This window comes from Heterodontus francisci, chromosome 18, assembly GCF_036365525.1.
Source record: "Heterodontus francisci isolate sHetFra1 chromosome 18, sHetFra1.hap1, whole genome shotgun sequence".
Taxonomy (NCBI): Eukaryota; Metazoa; Chordata; class Chondrichthyes; order Heterodontiformes; family Heterodontidae; genus Heterodontus; species Heterodontus francisci.
In genome coordinates, this window is record NC_090388.1 from 12514480 (window position 1) to 12541339 (window position 26860).

General features: G+C 45.2%; 1 protein-coding gene across 1 annotated transcript in view; it reads left to right on the forward strand.

Moving 5' to 3' along the window:
• LOC137379793 (decorin-like) overlaps positions 1-26860 on the forward strand; it is an 83163-nt gene that overhangs the window by 19957 nt on the left and 36346 nt on the right. The window contains exon 3 of the mRNA XM_068051174.1: positions 26398-26510. Coding sequence (XP_067907275.1) covers positions 26398-26510 — 113 coding nt within the window. The remainder of the gene's footprint in view (positions 1-26397; positions 26511-26860) is intronic.

Sequence of the window (26860 nt, forward strand, 5' to 3'; positions counted from 1 at the left end):
AAGCCACCATGGATTTGTTAAAGACAAATCGTGTTTAATTAATTTGATTGAGTTTTTTGATGAGGTAACAGAGAGGGTTGATGAGGGCTTCATAAATCAACGCATAGAGTATAAAAGTAAAGAAGTTATGGTGAACCTTTTATAAAACACTGGGTCAGCCTCAACTAGAGTATTGCGTCCATTTCTGTGCACTACACTTTAGGAAGGATGTGAAGGCATTAGAGAGGATGCAGAAAAGATTTATAAGAATGGTTCCATGGATGAGGGACTTCAGTTACGAGGATAGATTGGAGAAGCTGAGGCTGTTGTCCTTAGAGAAGATTGAGAGGAGATTTTATGGAGGTGTTCAAAATCATTAGCGGTCATTAGAGTAGATAGCGAGAAACTGTTGCCCTTGGAGGAAGGGCTGAGAACCGGAGAACACAGATTTAAGGTGATTGGCAAAAGAACCAAAGGTGACATATGTGCAGTGTGTATTAGGATCTGGAATGCACTGCCTGAGTGTGTGATGGAGGCAGATTCAATCATGGCTTTCAAAAGGGAATTGGATCATTATCTGAATAGAAAATATTTGCAGGGCTACGGGGAAAAGGCAGGGGAGCCTGAAAAGCTGAGTAGTTCTTGAGGAGAGCCAGCATAGAGATACCAGGCTGAATGGCCTCTTTCCGTTCTGTAACCATTCTAGTTGGTTTAGGATATTTGTTATCGAGCTTGCATAGAATTGGACAGTTCTGTAGTTCTATTTGTAGGTCTGGGCAGCCACTGAGATAGGCCTCATTTTGAATCCCAATCTCATAAACTTTCAAACTCTGCTTCTCTCACTTAAGCTGTTTGAGAGTTTCTTGTGCGCTCTGCTTAACATTGCATCCCACAGAGGCCTGTGTTATCTGGATAGGAAGGAACAACAGACAGGACTAACTGTTCCTTGTAGAAATGAAACACATTGTCATTTAAGGAATTGGCAGCAGTGGTCCTACTTTACAGAAAATACATCATGCTGATCTATCAAGCCTTATTCACCATTCAAATCCTTGTCACATAAAAATGAACAGCGTGCCATTTTTACTTTGGACTTTCAATTTTACTTTTTGTGACCATAACTGACTCCCACATTTTCAAGCCATTACCACACCATTATAGCAATTCAAATTCAACCCCAATTTCTCTCAATCCTACAAATTCATTTTACTGATACAACATTCAGTGTCTGGACTTTATCTGCTTCTATGCCACGTTGGTTAACACCAACAATTTGCTGCTAATTGTATTGAGTAATGTCACTCTAAACTCATGAATGCACGGAAGCAACAAGTATTTTTACACAGAAACTTACAACACAGAAGCCCTTCAGGCCAACTGGTCCATGCTGGTATTTATATTCCGTACGAGCCTCCTTCCATCCCTCTTCATCCAACCATATTAGCTTAGCCTTCCGTTCCTTCCTCTCTTGAGTACTTATCTGGCTACCCTTATCGATGGTATTGCATTCCCTAGGTTGACCTATAGGTCCGAGAGCCTTCTGTTGGAAAGCCTACTGAAGGTGAAATAAATGGGAAATTCATTAGTAATTAAGCCATTACTCTAATGGGGGCAGGTATCTATGCCAATCAGGCAAGTCCAGACAATCTGGCAATTTGTAGAAAAATGACTACAAAAGCTGCTAGATTGGTGTCAAGACTCAACTGGTTCAAGAATGTTTGTCAGGGTTTGGAAACAAGGTACTCTTTACCTGGTCTTGACTTTGTGTCACTGCCATCTCTTGCTCTATGTATATGTACCTATGATGTTTCCACATGTGAGGGAGTCCAAAACCAGGGCCATCAATATAAGACAAGAATTCAGTAAAAACCTCTTTACCCAGAGAGTGGTTAGGATTGCTGAGGCATTGTCCCGTGGGAGTGGCATTGACACCATGGAGAGCAGCAGGATATCAGCATTTGTGCTCCCACCACTGCCACTCTGACACTGCCTTTCCTATTGCCTCTCAGCCGACCAGCCCAGAATAGGGTTACCCATGCCGAAGTGGTGCAGTCCAAAGCTGGGCCCTTAAGTGTTGTGTTTTCTACTTTATGCAAGCACACCAACTACACAAAGGGGATTTGTAACTCAGGTGGGTTCTTTTATTTGAAGAAATGAAACTATACACAACAATATCTGGGAGGCTTGTTAACATATCTGGGGCTGAATTTTACGAGTGCGCCGCAGTTCGTGGCGTCACACTCTGATGACGGCATGCATCCCACGCGGATGCACTGTCACTAAGCCCCTGCGATATTAAGCGTGGGGGCTCATTAGCATCATGATGGCTGCCCCCCCCCCCCCCATATCACATGGTGATGAGAGGCGGGACATCCAGTGCCGTGATGGATGTTGGCTCAGCTGTGTAGCAGGTGCTGGGACTCTATTTAAAACGCCCCAGCACCTGCTTCCTGACAGCTGCCAAGTAAATACTTACCTCACTATTGAAAAGTGAGGATGCTAGCAATCTGGCAGCAAAGCAGAAAGTGCTGGGGAAACTCAGCAGGTCTGGCAGCATCTGTGTAGAGAGAAGCAGAGTTAACTTTCAGGTTTGTGAACTTGGTCACAGACCTGGAACGTTAACTCTGCTTCTCTCTCTACAGATGCTGCCTGACCTGCTGAGTTTCCCCAGCACTTTCTGCTTTGCTGCCACATACTTACCCTGCTGTATCCCAGTGTTGTGTGCAGTTGAGATCCTCTTCTTCCACTCAAGTGTAACATTCCTTCTTTTAGGCTTGTTGCACCTGGGTGAATAATCTTAATTTTGCACATACCAGAATGTGAGACTGAATTGTTTCATAAAAGGCAAATACACAACAGAAATAAAAGCATATTTAAGAACATCTACATACTATGGACTTGTAATCATCTGACTGTGAAAAGCTGCAGATTAATATGCATTTGGAATCTGTATTCATTTCTCGACTAACTGTTATGTGAAAAGACATGTAACTGGAACTAAAAGTACTTTGTAAAGAAACAGGAAAACATGTTTATATTCTAGCTGCATTGCAAACTAGAAATATTATATTAATAATTATGATCAACTGCTGCAGAAGCAAAGTGTACATGAACATGTGTCGATCTATCATAGATAAAAAACCAGGACAACTGCACAGATTTCCTCACTAGTCCTGCATTAGTTTTCAAACATGTGCAAGAAAAACCTTGCAGTCAGAAGTTAGAGCAGTTACACTGTGCAATCACCTTTGCATTTAAAGGAGCAGAGCAAAGCCGAGGATGGCAGAGGGGTGCTCGAGGGTGGCCCCACAGCTCAGCGATGCCCCCCCTGCACACTCTCCTCCAGGCTGTGCAGGCAAGGCGGGAGGTCCTTTTCCCCAGCGATGGTAAGAGGAGGCCTTCCCGCCTGACCAAGGCAGCCTGGCTGGAGGTGGCAGAGGAGGTAAGTAGCTGTGAGGACATCCGGCGTCAAAGGGTCCAATGCCGGAAGAGGATGAACAATCATTCCCCCAGCCAGCCGGGACCCTCCTGGTCTCATGCGCGCAGAGTACGACCGCCAAAAGTATCCACAGCCAAAGGGTCATCTAATCAGCAAACTTCCTTCAGTCAGGCATTTAGTGCAGAAGTGGCACCACAAAGGAGCATCCACAGGCGTTTCCAAAAAACACCGTGACACAAATGGGTCTGCATGGATGACACAACAATGTTGAAAGGCCGAAATCAAAATCTTCTTCAGTAACGTGTGTGTTGCTTTTACTGTGTGAATGAAATGTGGCAGCATTTACCGTTTGTGTCTCCTCCCATTACATCATTGGCCTTTCAGAACTGCCAGTGTATGGAATAACATCATTGCCATGCCAGTATTACTCATGTGCGTCTCCACGGATGCAGTAACATGGACAATGGCTCAGTCTGCTGCTGCCAGTAATGGTGGACGCAAAGATGTTGCGGGTGTGGACTGCTGCACAGAGGTGAGCGAGGGTGCTATGTGGCTTGCACAGTTCATGGTGGTTCCTATGACGTGGAGAACCTTTGATCAATTAGGCGCTGCCGTGCATCCCTAGCTCGCTCTCGCCCCGCAGGCGGCACCTGGATGCTCTCTGCCCTCCCATGCGCCTTTCCTGTCGTAAGTTCTCAGTGTCCTCATAGTTTGAGGAGGATTCCTGCTTACGTCTCGCCTCATCAGGCCAGGACTGCCCCCTGTTGGGTGCGTAGTTGTGCAGAGCACAGACAGCAGCAAAGAAAGGAGCTGCCCTTTGCGTCTCATAGTACAGGGCACCACCCGATCTATCTGGGCAGTGGGAGCACATTTTCAGCATGCCAATCACCTGCTCAGTGACAGTTCTTGTAGCTCAGTGGCTGGCGTTGTATCTCTCCTCTGCAGCAGTGACAGGGTCTCTCACAGGTGTCGGGAGCCATGTCTGCAAGTCATATCCCTTGTCTCCAAGAAGCCATGCCTCCATCTGAGCCAGTTCAGTGAACAGCAGTGGCAGCTGGGACTGGCGCAGGACCCAGACCTCATGGCAGCTGCCTGAGAATTGGGCACAGATTTGCATGAAGCATCTCCAGTGATCACATACCAGTTGTACCTAGATTGAGAGGATTCCTTTAATGGTACCGTCTGCAGGTGGTAGCCTGGCAGGAGGCCTGATGGCCATGTGGGTGCAGTCTATGACCCCTTGCACCTTTGGTTATCTGGCAATGGTGCCGAAACCGATGGCCCTCTGGGCCTGGCTGTGAGGCTCCGTCCTGAAGCGGACATGTTCACTGGTCCTCCAGTACAGGGCATTGGTGACCTCCCTGATGCAGCGGTGCACTGCTGACTGTGTGACCCCACAAAGGTCTCCGGTGGACCCCTGAAATGCCGCATAGGTGTCAAGATTAAGAGCCAATGTCACTATGAGGACCGCAGGCATAGGATGTCCACCAAAGCCTATGGGCTGCATGTCATCATTGAGCAGGGCACAGAGATGTGTCTCCGCCTCTCTCTACATGCACAGTCGCCTCTGACACTGGTGCTCTGACATTTGCTGGTATGTCATGTGGGGCCTGTGGATGTGTGGCGATCTGTAGTGGCGAGCTCCCCTGGGTGCTGCTGCTCATGACCAGGGGCCTCTAGGTGGACTGCACCTGCCTTTTGGTTTTGCCTGAGGCACATATGGACCTTCAGGGGAAGAAGATCACACAATCTAGGATGAGACAGACCCATTTCCATGTGATAAATAAAGTTGTACTTATTCTCAGGCTCCTAACAGAGCAGGCATTGTTGACAGGTACATCTGGGGCTTTCATGGATCAACTGTCTCAAACTAAGAGTGGCACAGTATGACCACATAAAGATTCTACCAGCTGCATTGATTTGCCCCGACCAGCCAGATAATCTTTACACTCTTACTGTTTCTGGCACCTTCCCCACACTCAGGGTGACTTGAGTGCCATTGCTCCTTCACACACACAAACAAACAATGGCGCAGAGCGGCCACCCTTTACAGAGGGAGGGTACGCAATACCTCCCTTCTTGCCTGCAGAGCTTTGCCTCCAGTAGTCCTATTCCCTGCACACCCCACCCCCCCCACCTCCCTTCAACAATGTAGAGTTCAGACCCCTGTAATCCCATCCCCCCTGCCACCTCCCCTCCAGTATGCAGAGTTCAGACCCTGGTACATCCAGACTTATCTGCACAGTGAGCAAGTACTCCTACTTCTGATGTCCGATCGGCTTTCCATATTCGTGAATGGGACGACACGTGACGGCCGCCTGTTCAACGAAAAATACAGAACTGCAGAGCAAGAGGCAGCGGGATGCATAATCAGGAAAGGTAAGTAGCACTTTACATGTGGTAATTGGGGTGCCGCTGCTGAGCGGCGGGGGGGGGCGGTGCGCTGCACTGAGGTCCCTCCCCTTCTGGTAATACGCGGCAGGGCCTTCTTGGCATTGTGGATCAAGGCAGGCCTCTCCCGTAAGTATTTATGGGCCTCCCCACCACGATCCATGATGCCGAGGGGCTGGTAAAATCTAGCCCCTTGTCTCTAGGACATCTCCTAGTTTCTGCCAGATAATTCCATGACATCACATCCTGTCTGGTGATGCACAGCAGTTCTTGGACACACTGCTTCAAGGTATATCACAGCATCCCCCTTTTTTTGAACTTAAAGTTGTATCCTTAAATGATCAGAACTATTTACATTCCATCAAGATATGTTTAAATATATGATTATACAAAATAATAAACTTATGACTCTCTGAAGCGTAATGGTGGTTTGCTGATACGCCCAGACTTGGTTACTGTGAAGTTGGTTTGAGATCACTGTGTGTTCTCACAATTCTGGTTGTTGTAGGAGTGTTGTGCTTTTGGATTGTGTCTCAGATCGTGTTCCACTTGCGATGGGGTCATTTGTTTTTTCTTGTTTTGGTACTTCCCTGATTTGGCATCAGTTTCTTTGCAATGTCATGCTGTTGGGTGTTTGTACTTCATGTGATTGTGGTTCTGGACAGATGCTATCAATTTCTGATGGATTCCAGGTTTCATCAGTTGGGTGTTGTCTTCATATCTTTTGTCCAATATTTAAGTTGGGTAATTCTTTTGCCTGCATGCTGGCCATGTGCATCCTTCATCTTCCCCTGTTTATCAATGAACGCATCTGGTATCCCTGGAAGGATTGAGGAATGATGACTGGGAAGGGTTGTTCACACTTGTTTGCTGAACAATAGTTCTGCTGGTGAAGGAATGTTTACACTGAGTGGTGTCTCTCTAATGTGTGGAATTGCAACATGCAAATCATGTTTTGTTTGCTGACATTTTATAATTGAGGACTTAATGAGACACACAATATGTTCCGACATGCCTTTGGACCTGGGATAGTGTGGTATGGTCAACTCTCCACTTTTCACACATCGCCTTGAATGGTTTTCCAGTATATTGGGGTCCATTGCCTGAAACAACTTCTCGCGGTGCCCCAAATAGGCTAAAGATTGCACTCAGTGTGTATGCAATGGCTGCGCTGGATGAGTTGTGTAACTGACAGATAATGGAAAATTTCGAAAAAATAGTCACAACCGAGAAATCCTCTCCAGGGATACTGAAGAGATCAGTTGCAATTCTGGTTCATGGATGTGTGGGCACTTAGTGAGGTAAGAATGGTTCTTTGTGGTGACTGGGCATGTAGGCTTGGTGTGCCTCACATTCCCTCACGACTGTTTTAATGTCTTGATTCATCCCTGGCCAGTATACTGTTTCTCGAGCCAATCTCCTGGTTCAATCTATCTCCATATGCGCTTGGTGTAATTGTTGTAGGATGTCAGGTCTAAGAGATTTTGGAATAAAGACTTGCTTGCTAGAGTCATAGAGTCATAGAGTCATACAGCACAGAAACAGAACATCCTGGAAGGATTCTGGCCACCCTCCAATCACGGTCTTCCATAATTGTTGCAACACGGGATCATTGGACGTTTCTTTTTGGAGTTGCTGGCATTTATACTGCCCGAACCTCATGAGGTCGATATGTAAGAAGTCTTCCATCTCATTGTCGATAAGATCTAATTGCAGATCTAAGGAAATATCTGCAGTTTTAGACAGGTTAGGTACATGACGTAAAGTATTGGATGTGACCATGGAACTACCCAGCTTGTAGCGTATCACAGGTGTAGCCTTATATTTCGATGAGTAGGCACTGAAATGTGGGTGGTGCACTAGTTAACGGTTTATGCCAGATCATCTCGAGCGGTTTGTGGTCAGTTTCCATGATAAACTGTTTTTCAAATAGGTATGTGTGGAAATGTTGGGTTCCAAAAACCAAGGCTAAGGTTTCCTGTTCAATATTTAGATTAGATTAGATTAGATTAGAGATACAGCACTGAAACAGGCCCTTCGGCCCACCGAGTCTGTGCCGACCATCAGCCACCCATTTATACTAATCCTACACTAATCCCATATTCCTACCAAACATCCCCACCTGTCCCTATATTTCCCTACCACCTACCTATACTAGTGACAATTTATAATGGCCAATTTACCTACCAATCTGCAAGTCTTTTGGCTTGTGGGAGGAAACCGGAGCACCCGGAGAAAACCCACGCAGACACAGGGAGAACTTGCAAACTCCACACAGGCAGTACCCAGAATTGAACCCGGGTCCCTGGAGCTGTGAGGCTGTAGTGATAGTTGGCTTGCACCGTTGATAAACCCTTGGAAGCAAAAGTGATCGGCTTCCCTTTTTGCAGGATGCACGGCCAAGGCCTTTTTGTGGTACATCAACCTTTCGGTGTAGTTTCCTCTGCTTTGTCGTAGAATTGAAGTGTTAATGGTCCTTTGGTCAATGACTTTCTGAGCTCATCAAATGTATGTTGATGGTCCTCCTGCCAGATAAGCGGTACTTCTTTTTCCAGAAGTTCTCAAAGACATGAGGCTTTCTGTGCAAAATTCGGTATGTATGGCGAAAGAAAATTGAACAAACCTAAGCAACGTTAAAAATCACTTTTAGCTCGCAGATTGGGCATTGCGCTAATGCCCTCCAGTTTTTCTTGGATTAGGACGGATGCCAACATCTAAACATATTAACCCAAAAAAGTTGATTTGCTGTACATTAATGTTGCATTTTTGGCTATTGAACACAAGTCCCTCACGATATGCTGCTTCCATTGGGAGGTGCAAATTTCGATCGTGCTCCTGTTTTGTTTGGCCAACAACAGCGATGTCATCTGCTATACAGATGCATCCTGGAATTTCACACGTGATACGATCCATGTGTAGTTGGAAAAGAATCTTGGCTTATGGAAAGTCCAAATGATAATTGTTGGAAACAGTATCTTCTGAACAGAGTGCGGAATGTCGTTAGCTGCTGAGAGGTCTTTTCCAAATGTACTGACCAGAATGCATTTTGACTGTCAAGTTTAGAGAAAAATTTGGCATTTGCAAACTTGAGATTTAGTTTCTCAAGAGTGGGAATTTTATGTGGGCATCGTTGCAGTGCCGCTGTCCGACACCTTGGGTCTAAAAAAACTTGTATAGAGCCATCTTTTTTGATGACACATGTGATTGGGCTACACCAATCGGTGTGGTGCTGAATTTTACAGATTATGCCATCTCTATCCATCTTATCCAATTCTCCTTTCAGCTTACTCTGGATATGGATGCTACATTAACGCGGAGGATTGATGGAAGGAATAGCGTCTGCATGTATATGCAATACTGCATCACCTTTGAAATTTCCAGTCCTGTCGAACCTATCTGGGTACAACGATGTTAGGTCGGCTACGGAGGTGATAGGGTTGTCCTTGTGGTCTGTCGTCTTTACCACTGTCGTGTTGATGCTATGATTGGTAACCAAGATCAGGTCCCTGCACACCAGTGGGCCTGTAATTGCTGGACTTGTGGTGTCCACAATACAGATTATCTGGGATGACCACAGTGAGTTGTTATAGCAACATTCAAGTGTGATGGATCCCAGGGACGGAATCTCCAAGATGCTGTAGGCTGTGAGTGTTTGGTTGATCTGTCACTTTCCACTTCTGCGGGCACATGCTATTCAGTATGTGAAGCAGAAGAATGTTCACGCTCGCACCTGTATCGATTTTTGTCCACAGAGTATGTTTCCCAGGTTTCTGTGGGCAAACAATGTGAATAGTGGCAAAGGCTTCGGATGGTACAACAGGGTCAATGCATTCTGTGATGTTGACCATATCGAATGCCTTCTCACTGTGTGTGTTAATGTTCTGGTCATCCTCATCATCCAACCATGCATTCTGGCTGGTCATTTCGTGGATTTACTATTTGTGCTATCTGGTACACTCCCTTTGTTTCCTGGAATCCTGTAATATCTTACAGCCGACTGTGTCCTGTCCGGGTGTCGAGCCACGTGTTCTGGCTTTGGCTTCCTGCATTGGCACTTCCAGTGTCCTTGGTGCCACATGCCTTGCATATGTTGTGGAAAGCTGGACAATTTCTGGGTACATGTATGAGCCGCACCGCCTGCATGTCTTACCAGTTAGTTTGAATTGACTACGCTGCCAATGGTGGATGTAGTGCACAAAGCCTATAAACTCTGTCAACCCATGGGGATTGTTTCATATGTGCATTCGCTTTTGAGCAACACTTCCAAGCTGTAAGCTTTGGGTTGTTCCGAAAGATCCCTTTGATATGTTTCAATAGGGGTAGAAGCTATCACAAGCTCGATGATTCTATCAGTCAGTTCTGCCTCTGAAAAGTGGAAGTCATGCCCCTTATTCTGCAGAGGCTTACAAACTGACCTATCATCTCCTTGGGTTGCTGTCTGAAAGGCATAAATTCGAGAAGGTGTATGCGTAAATTAAGTTAACTCTTAACTGGTCTTCTAATGTAGACCATATTTTCTTGGGCCTTTGAGGTCATCTTTCAACAGTCCTGATGTGTTCAGTCTGTGGAGATCTTCGTTTCGTATGGCTATTTTTACTTTGATGGCTTGTCTGTCTTTTTCGGAGACAGCCAGGTCCAGAAAACATAGTACCATCCATTGTCTGAACAAATTGAATTCAGTAAGGACATCCATCGCCTTCCAATTCAGATATGGTAGTCACCCTGTCAGTATTTGTAGGAGTTTCAATGATATCTGTGGCAGGAGCAAAAAATCAAGCTTGCACAGTTCTTCAGGGCTTAAATTCTGTGGCACCACTGGCTTGCAGTTCCTTGGATGGCCACACCCTGTCATTGGACTTAGGATCAATAGCGGTGTTGCTGCTGTCCTGTGCTTTTGATAGGCCCCGCCCACAAAGCTGTGTTTTGGTGTGAAATTGTCTAATGGCCATGAAGGTCTTTTTCAGCCTTCTTCAAGCTGTTGGAGGTTGTGACTTGACGGACTCCTTTGCCTGGCCCTGTCATGAACGTTTGATCATTGCCACCCACTCCCCCCTGCCCCAGTTCTCCCAATCTGGTGGCTCATGGGAGAAGTAGTTGCTCTTGTTAATGGAGTCCTGCCCAGCGCCACACGTCCCAGAGTCGGTTCTCTAGCAATTGTTCCTGCGCAAGCTGCAGCAGCAATTGGACTCAGACTTATGCTCCCCTGATTTGTAGTTGTTTTACCGGATGCCTGCCTGTTGAAGCAAGGTGTGTTGTCCCGACCACGCGGCTCTGCTTTGTACTGGATTCCTACACTGTTGCAGAATCACTTACAAAGAGACTTCCATGCTGCCGCAAGTACTGCAGATGCACTTTTTAGGTCTTCATCTTCCACACACTGGAATTCTGTAGCGTGTGGAGGGGTTCAGTGTTGCAAGTTCTGCAAAATCTTCAATTCAAATCCTCAAACAGCAGCAGTTGCCACCATATTGTGTTTTCTACTTTATGCAAACACACCAACACACAAAGAGGATTGGTAACGCAGTTAGGTGGTTTCATTTATTTGAAGAGATGAAACGATATAAACAATATCTGGGAGGTTAATTAACCCGTCTGGTCCCTAAGACTGCTGCTATCTTCTGCCTGATAATTACCTGAATATATACATCACATCCTGTCTGGTGATGCACAGCAGTTCTTAGAACACCCCTTAAAGGCATACCACAACACAGAGTTGCTTGAGGGCATCCTCAAGGTTGTCTGCAGTCTCTTCCAGTGAATACCAGCAGCCTTCCACCAGCCATGCTGCAACTACTGGGTTAGCACTGTGTAGAAGCAGGGGACAGGTAAAAGCACTCGCAACACAGGCACAAAGAAAATACACAAGGGTAAATAATTAATTTCTGTTTGTGTTAGTGGAAGTGTTTTTGGATACAGGTGTTATGGTAAGGTTACTGTTGGTGGCTTTTATTGTAGTATCTTGGCTGTGATGGGACCTCCCATTGGATGGTGAGGTGGGGAATATTGAAGGAAGGTTCTCCCAAGGGAAGCGGAGTCTAAGCATCTGCTGTCGGACAGTCCGTCTGCAGCGAAGGTGTCCTGGATGGATCCTTCCTGCCTTCACCTCTTCCTCATCCTCACTTTCCTCCTGAGGTGGCCTCCAGATTCCTGGTGACAATGGTTGGATCCTCATGATGGTGATGATGTGGAGGACTCACAGGCCACCACAAACTTGAACACCTGCTCTGATGTGTACTGGAGGACTGGAGGCTTCAACACGCCGATGGTCTGCTCCATGATGTTACTGGTGGCTCCGTGGCTCTCGATTTTATACCTGCTGTCATCGTGTGGTCGGGTGGCAGATGGAGGGGATCATCAGTCATGTGCCTTTGCTTCTGAGCAGCCACCCTCTGATTCCCCTGGAGACCCGAAGATCAGCGCAGTGTCTCAGAGTGAAGGCATTGTAGCTGCTGCCAGGATAGCAGGCATTCGGGGACATTATGGTCACACACCAACTACAAATCGATGGAGTGGTAGCCCTTGCAGTTCTTGTACCTCTCCCCATTGTCATGGGGGACTGGCAGAGCCTCATACATACAGTCAAAGATTTAGAGAGAACACGATGTAATCACCTTTCTTCACATACAGGATCTCTGTCAGCTCCCAAATGCAGCGATGGATGGCATACAGGGAGATGTTGGATATGTAACCCGCTGCCACTGGAATGATCCAGTCGCATAAAAGTTGAATGCGACTGCGACGTTTATGTCCACTGGCAGCACTGCCCTCACCCTGGTGTGAGACTCCAGGAGTTGAAGGAGGCATCACAGTTCAGTGATCACCATCTTGTTGAATCTGTGTCACCTCAGGCATCCTGGGTGATGTGGATGTGGGAGTGGTGTTCCCGGAAATCTCACGCTGTGTAGGGCTTTCTGTGGAGGGCCCTCCTCCTCCTCCCTCTTCAGGTCGTGTTGCAGACCCAGAGGCACTGTAACTACAGCCCCCGTCCCTCGTGCAGACTTGAGTGACCAAATCCTCTGCCTTCCTTATTGGATCCACCAGGTCACCAACAGACCTCCCATAAACAAGCCACAGCACTTCCACAAACTGGTCCACAGCAGAAGTAAGTCAAAGGCACCTCACTCTCGAGTTGGATGGCTGGCCCTTTAACTAGCAGTAGTAGGGGGTGAGTGTTCCTCTGCAGAATGCATGAATGGTTCGCACAGGTGTTCACTGGATCTGCGCAATCCAAATTTGAAAGATGTGCGTCAAATCAGCCAGCATTATGGAGCTCAATTTCACAATTATTTATTGCCATAACAATGCTGTTGAACAAAACCCTTCTTAGTACCACCAGGTCATGGGCAGTGTCAAGCACATCCCAATACCCGAAAAACATTCTTTGAATATCTTTTTCTCTTTTTGAACAACGTGGTTTATAAGAAATTGTGAGGTCCTCTTCATACACTATGTTTTTATTTAATTTCTGGAACAGTATTGTGCATGGTAGGAATGCATGTTGAGTCCATGCAAGAACAAAAAACGCAAAATTAGTCCATAATTCAGAGGTTTCGATAGTTAGCTTCAATGCAGACTTACAAAGTTGTTTTTGAAAAAGATAGGTAGGTGGCTTGGGTAAATTAAAACAAAGTGCCATTTGATGAAGTGTTTATGGAGAAACAAAGATTTGGATTTATATAGCACATCCCTACATTTTCAGGGTGTTCCAAAGTGATTTGCAGCCAATGAACTACTTGTGAAGTGCAGTCACCGTTGTAATTAAGGATCATAGAGTTGTGCCGCACTGGAGCAGGCCATTCAGCCCATCAGCTGCCAGGGAAGAACCAGACTGCCCACACCATGGCCATTCCATGGAGTTACTTTTAATGTCTTCCCCTGCCCCACTGGAAGAGTGAGTAAGAGGAGTTAATATCAGGCCCAGACAGCACCATTTAAACCATGTTAGGGTGAGGTGGCATGGGGTGAGGTGGGGGGATGGGAGAAGATGGTGTAAAGTGGGATGGGGGGTAAACGGGGAGGTTGGGATGGTGGGGTGGGGAAGGTTGGGGTGGGGTGGAGGAGTATTTGGAGGTTGGAGGGGGCTATGGGCTGGAGTGGGAGGTTGGGGAGTAAGGGAGGCCCACATAGTGTCAATGTGAAAACAGAAAGTGCTAGAAATACTCAGCAGGTTTGGCAGCATCTGTGGAGAGAGAAGCAGACGTTTCAGGTCAATGACCCTTCATCAGAACCACAATAGTGTCAAGCCCACTAGAGAAACTTGGCGGGAGGCAGCACCGTGACCAGAAGAGGCCAAGCTAAGTTAAATTTCGTTATCCTTCTGGAGAAGTCCTTGTCCAGGCCTCGGATGAAATTGCTGGGTCCCCCCTACCCCAGCCCTTCCTACACTGACATTCCCGCTCCTCCGAAGAACTTAGCTTATTCCTGGAAGAGTCTACTAACAACCCAATTCCCGTTCCTGCCTGCAGGCCGTGAGGTCATTCCCTCTCTGGCAGGAGATCAATTTCAAAAAGTTAAAATCTACCAGGCATTGCTTCCTTCAGAACTCCCGAGTACGCTGCTCACATTGAGTCCCCAACTCATCGATCCCATTAAAATTGTACCCCTGTACGTCAGGTATATTTGTTCCTAACACCAAACTGACCTACAAGACACAAAGAGGGTTTCAGAGCCAAATGTAAGTACAGGAGATAATCAATCAAAAGAATTCACACAAATAGGCACGTTTACTTGAAATGCAGAATACCAGTTTGGTTTTCGAGCACATATCCTTAGTCTCTTGGTCAGAATCAATGTTGAAATGCTGGAGTGTGGAAATAGATGGCAGAAATCAACCTGGCAAATAGTTTAAGAATTAATTCAAGCAACATCTTGCAGTTCTAGTTCCATTACTCTATTGAGTCTAAAATATCAGATGTGCAGGAAATTATTTTGCCTGTGAGCTCTTGTTTCATTGCTTTCTGATGTTCTCTTGGCACATCACTTTTGGTGAGAATGCATTCACCAGAACTCTTGGACAAGGCACTCATTCCTGGATCTTTCCACTTTCAAAAGTAAGTTCTTTCCAAGATGGTGATGTGATATTTTCTTGTGCTCGTTGTTGTGACGGATATGAGTAAGTGGAAAAAAACCCTTTCCTCATTTAAGTTACCCAATGAAAACATCAAGCACATTACGAGCAGTATTGCCAGATGGAGAATGAAGCTTTCTCCATCCTGCCAAACAACCTCAGACACAACCTCAGAAGACCACTCTCCACTAGATCATTGTAACTTTTTCCAAATATTGCAAGTGACTTCATTCTGTGATTGTCAGTTGGTTACTGAAATTAGGAACAGTTCTTGTGATGTGGGCCTCACGTCCTCTAAGAACTGGATTGAAAGTCTCCAAAGTCCCTTCACTACCAGCACAGAGCAGGCATTCATCTCATTTTTTGACCATGTCCTAAGTTGGCACAACAGAGTCCATTTGAACTGTTTCACCCCACCAACTCGGGCAGGAAACAGCAGGTAGCAAATCGCCCACCGCTTTTACAACCTTCCCTTTAAGGGGATATCTCGGTGCGGTGTTAAATGGGCGGCTAAACCCACTGAGATCCATCATACCATAGAATCATAGTATGGTTACAGCCCAGAAGGAGGCTATTCAGCCCATCATGTCATGCTGGCTCTCTGTAATAGCTACTCAGCTAGTCCCACTCCACAGCCTGCCCTTTCCCTGTAGCCCTACGAATTTTTTCTCTTCGGATAATTATCCAATTCTTTTTAAAAAATCATGATTGAATCTGCCTCCACCATACTCTCAGGCAGTGCATTCCAGATCCGAACCATGTGCTGCATGAAAAAGGTTATTCCTCGTGTCGCCTCTGATTCTTTTGCCAATCACCTTAAATCAGTGTCCTCCTGGTTCTCGACCCTTCTGCCAGTGGGAGCAGTCTCTCTCCATCTACTCTGTCTAGACCCCTCATGATTTTGAACACCTCCATTAAATGTCCTCTCAACCTTCTCTTCTCCAAGGAAAACAGCACCAGCTTCTCAAATCTATCCACAGAACTGAAGTCTCTCATCCTCTGAACCATTCTCATAAATCTTTTCTGCATCCTCTCCAAAGCCTTTACATCTTTCCTAAATTGTGGTGCTCAAAACCGGACACAATACTCCAGCTGAGGACGAATCAGTGTTTTATAAAGGTTCACACTAACTTCCCTCAATTTATAAAGCCCAGGATCTCATTTGCCTTATTAACCACTTTCTCAATCTGCCCTGCCACCTTCAATGATATGTGCACAGATTCCTCTGCTCCTGTACCCCCTTTAGGATTGTATCCTTTATTTTATATTTCCTTTCCTCGTTCTTACTATCAAAATGTATCACTTCACACTTCTCTGCATTAAATTGGATCTGCTACTTGCCTTATTTCACCAGCCTGTCTCTGTCCTGCCTAATGGCAGCAGGTAAAATTGACCCAGAGTTTAATTTGGCTACTGAGACTGTTCAAGTATCTTTTTGGCATGGCATTAGGCATAGTGCCTGCCTAAGTAGTGTTGACCATGAACAGGATTCTGTAGCATTGCACATGCACATAAACAATGAGGGAGCAATTTGAACCCCTAACCCCCACCATTGGGAAACTGACAGGATCGGGTGCAACACTGGTTTTATACCCAATCCAGTTTTGACTCTGCATTGAAGTCAATGCAGAGCAATATTGGGCGGGTTGTAAAGCCAGCATGCCACATAAACCTATAGGACTCCCACTCAATGAGTTAGATTAAATCTCCCCCCATAGTTTTTTTTTTCCTCAAGGAACAGGCCATCCAAAGTATCTTGAGGTAGATGTGCATATCCTACCTCATAACGTTCTGCTTTTACAGCTTCTAAAGAGAATAAAGTATCTTGCAAATTGATAATGAGAAAATACAATAAATTTAGGATATTCATATGGAATTAATTGTAAATGCTTACAAAACATTGGTTAGGGCCCAGTTAGAATCTTTTGGGCCTCCTTATCTCGAGAGACAATGGATACGCGCCTGGAGGTGGTCAGTGGTTTGTGAAGCAGCGCCTGGAGTGGCTATAAAGGCCAATTCTGGAGTGACAGGCTCTTCCACAGGTGCTGCAGAGAAATTTGTTTGTTGGGGCTGTTGCACAGTTGGCTCTCCCCTTGCGCCTCTGTCTTTTTTCCTGCCAACTACAAAGTCTCTTCGACTCGCCACAATTTAGCCCTGTCTTTATGGCTGCCCGCCAGCTCTGGCGAATGCTGGCAACTGACTCCCACGACTTGTGATCAATGTCACACGATTTCATGTCGCGTTTGCAGACGTCTTTATAACGGAGACATGGACGGCCGGTGGGTCTGATACCAGTGGCGAGCTCGCTGTACAATGTGTCTTTGAGGATCCTGCCATCTTCCATGCGGCTCTTTGCAAAGAGCTCCACTATTAGCAGCCGTGCGTACAGTTGCCTAGGATCTAAACTGTGAAATTCCCTCCCCAAACCTTTCTGTCTCTTTACTCTCTCTCCTCCATCACCTGTTCTAATATCTCTTTATGTGGCTCAATGTCAATGTCAGTTAGAATATTGTGTGCATATTCAGGTGCCCATTATGGAATGGGCATTAAAACCAAAGACAACATACCGAGTAGATTTCCTAGGCTGAAGCCAGCAATGAGAGACGATAGTTACCAGGAGAGCCTTGAGTTAATGGGAATATTCCCATTAGAGCAGCAGAATTTAAGAGTAGATTAAATAAAGTTGAAGTAGTTGGGGGATGGGGGTGCAGAAGAAATATCTTTGCAAAGAGTCTAGTTGGAGTATTGAAAGCTTTGCCCCAGGAAGTGGTTGAAGAAAAGATCATTGTACCTTTTATGGAAAAAGTGGACAAATATTTGAAGCAGAAGAAGATACAGGGCTATGGGAAGGGAGTAGGGTAATGGGATTACATTTTGGATTGCTCCATCAAAGAGCTGACACAGATATAATGGGCTGAACGGCCTCCATCTATGCTGATAATTTTGTTTTCTAAGGGTCACTGTAACCTCCTCCAGTCCTACAGCCCTACAATTTTGGCCTCTTGTGCATCCCCAATTTCCTTCGCTCCACTATTAGCAGCCGTCCGTACAGTTGCCTAGGATCTAAACTGTGAAATTCCCTCCCCAAACCTTTCTGTCTCTTTACTCTCTCTCCTCCATCACCTGTTCTAATATCTCTTTATGTGGCTCAATGTCAAATTTTGCCTGATAACGCTCCTTAAAAAAATAATTTGTAATAATAATTTTCCATGGTCCAGTGCCATAGTGCACTGTGCGCAATTGTACTGTGAACTAATAGGATTATATTACTTGTTTCATTATTTGTTTAGTCTTTGTGACCTCCAGACTTGACTAGTCTGATGCTCCCCTGGTTGACCTCCCATCCTTCACCCTCTGTAAACATCAGCTCATCCAGAATTCTCATTGCTCGACAATGGCTCATGTTCCCTCAACACTTCAGACTTAAAATTCCCATTGTGTTTAAATCACTCTCTGGCAATTCTCTTCCAGATCTACAGCCCCCTCCTTCCCATTCCTTTGGCTCTAGCCTCTTGTGGATTGCCCCCTCTCTTTGCTCCACTATTGGCGACTGTGCCTTCAGCTGCCTAGGCCTCACACACTGGCATTCTCTCTTTGACCTTTCTCCCTCTCCTCCTTTTAGATCTTGTTTTAAACCAACTCTTTGACCAAGATTTTAGGCAACCGCCTCCCCCCTCCTTAATATTTCCTTCTTTGGCTCAGTCTCCATTTTTTCCTTATGCTTGTGTGCGAGGCCTTGGGATTTATTTTTAGCAGGTGTCAGCCAGGCTCAATTGGTAGCACTCTCGCCTCTGAGTTAGAATATTGTGGGCTCACTTCCCACCACAGCACAAAATTCTGGGCGGACACTCCAGTGCAGTACTGAGGGAGTGCTGCACTGTTGGAGGTGCTGTCCTTTCAGATGATACAAATTAAACCGAGGCCCCGTCTGCTCTGTAAGGTGAACATTAAAGATCCCATGGAATTATTTCAAAGAAGAGCAGGGTTGCTATCCCCAGTTTTCTGTCTAATATTTATCCCTCAATCAACATCATTAAAAATAACAGATTATCTGGTCATTATCACATTGCTGTTTGTGGGAGCTTGCCGTGTGCAAATTGGCTTTTGTCCACCGAATACTCTCTTTGTGAGTGAAGGGAGAACATAACCAACAGCAATACTGTATTATTTAAACTTTAATTTTACAAAACTTGATCATTCTGTCCAAGCAGTAGTAAATGCTTTGCCTGCTATCATGTTGTCAATGAATATTCAGCTGCATAGAGAAAAGTAAAGCGTAAACTTTAATGAGGAGTTGAAGGCAGTCACAGAAGTGGGTAATAGACTCAAGACATATTTGGCTCAAATGTTGTTTGACCGATACCATATCCTCTCTGTTTTCAAGACCGCTTGGTAATATCAGCCGTGTCTACCCCATGTCTCAGTCCATCTGCTGCTGAAACCTTCACTCATTCCTTTATCATCTCTAGACTTGGCTATTCCAATGCTTTCTTGGCCAGCCTCACATCTTCCGCCCTCCATAAACTTGAGCTCATCCAAACCTCTGCTGCTCGTACCCTAAATCGCATCAGGGTCGCATCCACACATCACCCCTGAGTTCGCTGACCAACACTGGCTCCCAGTCTAGCAACGACTTGATTTTAAAATTCTCATCCTCTTGTTCAAATACCTCCATGGCCTTGCCCCTCCTTATCTCTGTAATTTCCCCCAGTCCTGAAAACCTCCGGGATATCTGCACTCCTCCAATTCTGGCCTCTTAGCATCCCAATTTTAATCCCTCCACCATTGGTGGCTGTGCCTTCAGCTGCTTAGACCCTAAGCTCTGAAATTCCCTCCCTGAACCTCATCACCTCTCTCTCTTCCTTTAAGACGCTCCTTAAAACCTACCTCTTTGACTAAGCTTTTGGTCACCTGTCCTACTATCTTCTTATGTAGTTCACTGTCAAACTTTGTCTGATAACACTCCTGTGAAGGACATTGGGAGGTTTTACTATGCTTACTATGCGCTATATAAATGCAAGTTGTACTGCACAGGTTTACATGTCTGAGATTTTAAATAAAATAACTGCGCATAAATTAAGTTAGTGTGTGGTACATGGCACTGTTTGAGGCTTTTTAATCAGGAATATGGGTATGAGGGGAATAATCTAAGAGATACATATTTGGAGTTTTACAACGGGACATTCAAGTCACAGATACACAGTAAATCTTTTTGACAACAGTGTCGGTGTAAATTGTTAACTTAATGGAGCAATAGATTCTGATTCTCTTTAAGAGAGAAGTTTATCTCGATTTTGATGGGTTCCAGTTGGTAGGCTCTCTGTTTACCTAATACTTGCATTCTCATGATGGGTTGGTCCACAATGGCGAGGCCTTTACTAAACGCCATCTCAGTCTTGCTCTTCATTGCAATGAAGAAGTTCAGGTTTCAGGATGGAAAGAAATTCCATTTCCCATTGCAAACAACATTAGAATCAAATGATGAGGGGTTTTGATAAGAGTAGACAGGGATAAACTGTCTCTACTGCAGGAGAGTTGGTAAACAGAGGACACAGATTTAAGATAATTGGCAAAAAGAACTGGGGGAGATGAGGAGAATTATTTTTACACTGTGAGTTGTTATGATCTGGAATGCACTGCCTGAAAGGGCGGTGGAAGCAGATTCAATATTCATTTTCATAAAGGGAATTGGATGAATACTTGAAAAGGAAATCTTTGCAGGGCTATGGAGGTGAAGCATTTGTATAGCGCCTTCACGATCTCTAGACACCCCAAAGCACTTTACAACCCATGAAGTACTCCCCCAGTGCAGTCGCTGGTGTAATGTTGTGAAATGCGGCAGCCAATTTGTGAGGAAATAGCCAGGGGACTGGGACTAATGGGATAGCTTTTTCAAAGAGCTGACACAGGTACGATGGGCTGAAAGGCCTCCTTCTGTGCTGTATGAATCTATGAACTGCCTGTTTGCTTCAGAATTGGCACTGACTTGACAAAATCAATCTTGGGAACCAATTTAGACACATGCCCAGTATAAACCCACACTCTCTTTCCCAACCTTCAATCAGCATTCCCCCTTTCCATCTGCAGGCTCCTGCCTAGCCCTAACATTACATTTATCCACATAGGTCACAGGCACATCAGACAGATATTCCCCCAAACCCAGTGGAGCTGCCTGGCAGCTTTTAAACCATCAGATTCACTCCACTGAATCCGACAGTTTTAATTGCCGAGACCAGACTATGTCTGCAGGCTCCAGTCTAAATGAACTGTCTGATACACTTAAAATCAATTCAGTTCCTTGCTGGGTCTGGTTAATGCAAGTTTTACATACCCTTCCCCCCACAGCCCACATATTTCAATAGTATTTTAAGTCTGTTTCAGTGTATATCTCTCAATACTAATTCCTGATATAAGGCAGGGAGAAATCCTTTAGCCTGTGATCACTGGATAACATGTATTTTTATGAAGAGGAAAATGTAACAGTGATCTGTAAAATTCAATTCAGGGATACAGCTTTAAATATCACCACAGCAAAACACAGGATGTTTAGCCTAACTTTGAATGCTTCTTAAACAAACCTAAAGTCATGATATAAAAGAAAAGCATTTTGTGGTTGTTAAACTGTTTTCAAATTTAACAATCATAGATTTGTTTTAAAAAAAAATTCTTTTCATTCCTTTTATGAGAGGCTTTGACTTGAGTCATTTTGATCTGCCTACACAAAAAAAAAGGTACAAGGAGTTTTACAGATCACCCGCCACCTGCCTGTCAGAGAATTTCACTAAATAGTTCAAAGCTAATCTGCAGAAATTTTATCGAAAGCCAGTTATGGGTAGATTACTGATGAAAGGATTAAGTGCTGTCATTAAAGTTGACAATTAATGGTGTCTCACTGTCATGCCCTCAGTGAAAATATACATCCTTCAACTCACACCTCGGGCTGGATTTTACCAGCCCCTCGGCATCGTGGTGGGGAGGTCCGTAAAATGCTTATGGGAGCGACCCGCCACGACCCACAACGCCGAGAAGGCCCCACTGAATATTAGCGGCGGCAGCGAGGTCTCGGTGAGGCCCCGCGGGGCCTTCATTAAAATATTGAAATGAACTCACTTAACATGCAAATGAACTTACCTGGTGCCGGCAGCCGTCGCACGACGATTTCATGGCCGCTGGCCGCAACTTGCACGCCTTAGTTCCGAGACGAGACACTGGTGGGGAGGGGGAAGGGGGGGGAGCGGAAAAAACAATCCTTATTGGCTGTGGGGTTGGTGGGAAGGGGTTTGGGGTCAAAGGGAATAAAATTCGGGGGGGAGGAAAGGTCGTGAATGAGAACTCACTTTTTTGCAGGGGATGGGGCATAAAACTAATTATTTATACTTTGTGGGGGAGGGTGGGAGATGGGATTTGAAGTTTTAATAAAATTTTATTTTAATTGTATTGAAACCGTGTCACTTTAAAAATGTAAATGTCTCCTGAAGGGCTTCAAGCTCTTTAGAAATGGTGCCAGGGTCTGCACGGTGGCGCCGGACGCCGTTGCCAGGGACTCAGCGGCTGCCCCCTCTATGTCATCGGGGGCGGCTGCTCCGCCCCCCTCCATTTAAATCAGGCCCCGCGGGTAATATTGCAGGGACTCTGCGGCACGCTTCCGGGTCGGAAGGCTGCCGTCTTCGCAGCACGCTACTGCGGAGGGCGGAGTGCGGAGTGCGGAGCGCTGGTATAATTCAGGCCCTCAACTGAGGCTATCAAATCGAATCCCATTTCCCTGCCCCTTTTCCTATAAACTTATTTTTAAACAGCTATTTCCTTCTTTAAAGATGTCATATGCCCGTATTTGCAAACTGGGTTTCGTGGTTGTGCCTCAGTGGGTAGCACTCTCTTGCCTCTGAGTCAGGAGGTTGTGAGTTCAAGGGAGTGCTGCACTGTCGGAGGTTCTGTCTTTTGCATGAGACATTAAAGCCTGCCCCCTCAGGTGGATGTTGAATCCCTCATGGCCACTATTTTGAAGAAGAGCAGGGGAGTTTTCCCGGTTTCCTGGCCGATATTTATCCCTCAACCAGCGTCACTAAAAAACAGATGATCTGGGTCATTATCACATTGCTGTCCATGGGAGCTTGCTGTGCGCAAATTAGCTGCCGTGCTTCCTAAATTACAACAGTGACTACATTTCAAAAGTATTTCATTGGCTATATTTGGGACATCCTGAGGTTGTGAAAGGTGCTACAGCAATGCAAGATGTTTCTTCTTCTTCCAGTGGAGTGGGAGCAGCTCTGAGAATTCCGGGCAATGTTTTCCGCTGTAAGCTTTCGGAAAAAGCAACACGAGGAGAGGCTTTCTGCAGGACTTCTCCCACCTCAAACTCAGCGTACATTTCTGCCTCTGCCATTTCACCAGGGTCACTGCCAACCTCTTATCAGAGTCACAGCAGGAGAGTGGACCATCCTCCATGGAATGTCTAACCCTCGAGGGGTGGGCAGGCATTGCGATGGGAGTGGAAAAAGGTCTGTATGGACTGTAGAGTGGTTAGCACCGCAGCCTCACAGCTCCAGTGACTCGGGTTCAGTTCTGGGTACTGCCTGTGCGGAGTTTGCAAGTTCTCCCTGTGACTGCGTGGGTTTCCGCCAGGTGCTCCGGTTTCCTCCCACAGCCAAAGACTTGCAGGTTGATAGGTAAATTGGCCATTGTAAATTGCCCCTAGTGTAGGTAGGTGGGTGGTAGGAGAATGGTGGGGATATGCTAGGGAATATGGGATTAATGTAGGATTAGTGTAAATGGGTGGTTGTTGGTTGGCACAGACTCGGTGGACCGAAGGGCCTGTTTCAGTGCTGTATCTCTCTATGGTCTATGGTCTCTATGGTCTATGGATGGTTGAGTTCAGTGAGCCAAGGGGCATTCCCATATCGATTCCTTTAACTTTACAATAATTCCTTTCTGTGTGTTATTTTAAGATCATTAACATGTTTGAATAACCCCCAGTGCAGAAAAAAATGTTCTAGCTTCCTCTTTCCCGTCTTCAACAACAACAACTACTGGTATTAAGTAGCACATTTAATGTAGTGAAATGTCCCAAGGCATTATCAAACGTTATCAAGGAGCGTTATCAAACAAAATTTGACACCGAGCCACATATGGAGATATTAGGAAAGGTGATCAAAAGCTTGGTCATAGAGGTAGGTTTTAAGAAGTGTCTTAAAGGAGGAGAGTGAGGTCGAAAGACAGAGATTTTTGGAAGGAATTCCAGAGCTTAGAGCCCAGGCAGCTGAAAGCACAGCTGCCAATGGTTGAGCAAAGAAAAATGAGGATGCGCAAGAGGCCAGAATTGGAGGAGTGATAATCCTCAATCATTAACCCCCTGGTTACCGAGTTACAACCAGTAAAAACAATCTTTCCCCATTTTCCTTGAAAGACCTTCTGAAGTTCAAAACCCCCATTTGATTCAACTTTGAGTGACATGGGTCAGAACTTGACTCCTCTCCTGATGGGGAAATGTGATGCGGCTTCAGCTTGTGTCAACTAAGAACTTCCTGTACTAATGCGAGCCTTTTCATTTCTCATCACACAAACTGCTCTCTCTTGGTTAAAGGTAGAATGAGGGAAATGCAGATGCCAAAACTAATTGTGGTATTACTGTCATGCTCCTATTTGCAAAGGTTGATTATTTTGGTCTTTTATTGAAAGTAAAATTTATTCCAAGTCAGCCATCTCCGAGTAACTGGACATACAGGAATCTCTTCATATCAGAACTGAAAGCTTCCCTCAATCATTTTGTGTGAATGTGTCAGCAAGTTCCCACCCTATGTTTGTTACAAATTGTGGACAATTTGAGATAATTAAATCTAAACAAGCTGAGGCTCTTTTCTCTGGAAAAGAGATGACTGAGACCTTTAAACTTGTGAAGGGGTTTGATAAGGTCATAGAGATGTTTCCACTTGTGAGGGAGTCCAAAACTAGGGGCCGTAAATGTGTGATGGTCACTAATAAATGCAATGAGGAATTCAGGAGAAACTTCTTTACATAGAGTGGTTAGAATGTAGAATTCGCTATCACATGGAGTAGTTGAGGCAAATTTAATAGATGCACTTTGTCAGAGATACTTCCAAGCCTGTTTGTGAAGAAAGCACTGAGACTAGGATGCTTTGATGGAGACTGTTTACTGCTTGCCATAGAGCTGACTTCTCCACTCCTAACACATTTAAGGGGAAGCTGAATACGTACATGAGGGAAAAAGGAAGAGAAGGACATGCTGATGAGGTTAGATGAAGAAGAGTGGGAGGTGGCTCATGTGGAGCATAAAACTAGCATAGACTAGTTCGGCCAAATGGCCTGTTTCGCTGCTGTAAAATTGTATGTAAATCATCAGACACATTTCTTTTATCGTTGTTTCATGTCTTTAATTAAATTAAATTTGTTTGTCATTAATCTACTTGACTTTCAATCCTGGGGCTATGTTGTCCAGGCATCTGTATAACATTAAGTGAATTACACATTGTCATAAGTGGATCATTATGCTCTGGATACGTGCTTTGCCTGTTCTGAGTCATTAAGAGGGAAGAAAATGTCGAGGGGGGGTTGGGAGCTGTGCTCTTTGGGTTCTGCAACTGAACAATGTTTTAAGTAATATATGCAAGAACGAAAGTATCATGGTGTAAGTACCCTCATAGCAGCATTCAAACTAATGTTCATTCCCAGTTCTATAGGGCAGCAGATTACAAGGCAGATAATGCTCAGCAGTAAGAGCATTTGCTTGCCTGCACCTAAAATAAATCAACTGATTCCAGAGACGTGGATCCTGAAGTCAGACGTGGAGAAAATTGGAGCTACAGAGTTAGAATGCCACAGGCTGTAATTTATTGCTTTGCTGGTTTTGCCTTTCATATCATTGAATAAATATTGGTTTCCTTCCCTCAATGTATGGCCTGGAATTTCCTGTAACCTTTCAATGTAATTTCGGTGTCAGAGTGACGTTTCTTACTCGTGGCTGATTTACGTGAATTTTACTCTGAAACATCGGCCAGCATTAATTTCCTCCGTAATTTGCATCACATCCTAGATAATTCCGCCGGAAGCCTCTGCTGCTCATTTACATAGCTCCGCCCTTTGTGCATTGTTAAAGATGGTGTCTTTTGAGTGAGATGTTAAACTGAGGACACATCCGCTTTCGGGTGGACGTTAAGAGATTCCATGCCACTGTTTCGAAAAAGAGCATGAAAGTTCTCTCCGGTGTCCCGTCAATATTTATCCCTGAACCAACAACACTAAAGTAAAAGCAGATTAACTGGTCATTATCACATTGCTGTTTGTGGGTGTTGGCTGTGCGCAATTGGCAGCTGCGTTTCCTGCATTACAACAGCGTCTACACTTCAAAACAATACTTCATTCAATGTTAGCCCAGATTAAGTGCTTGAACCCACAACTCGTAGTTTTAGAGGTAAGAGTCTCCCACTTGAGCCAAGGCTGACACAAGTTTACAAAGTGATGTGAAAACCCTTAAAAGTGACGCCTTTCAATCCTTCTTCTGAAACAGGTCTGTCCACAGTGCCAGAGAACATTCCCAAAGATACCACACTACTTGACTTGCAGAACAACAAGATCACAGAGTTAAAAGAAAATGACTTCAAGAACCTAAGGAACCTTCATGTAAGCTACCTTTCGATATTGATTTGCAGCTTTTATTTCTGAGGCCATCACCCATGTACAGAATTGCCTCTTGACATGTCTTGGTCAGTAGCAGTGTTGTGGTCTCAACCTTCACCTTGAACTTGCCTCAATGCAGCCCTTCTTCCATTACTTGAGAGGGCTGCTTCTCTATTACTGGTTGCATTTCAGTCTCCACGCCCCTGATCCTGGCCAACTGGTACAGAGGGGAGCGGGCAGGCTGGAGGAACTAATGTAGGTCTGCTCTTGGGCCTGGCCAAGGTGATCATGGCCAGGTCCAGGCAGAGTACAGTCAATGTTGTCAATGGAGTACAGTCGGTTAGGTTTACCTT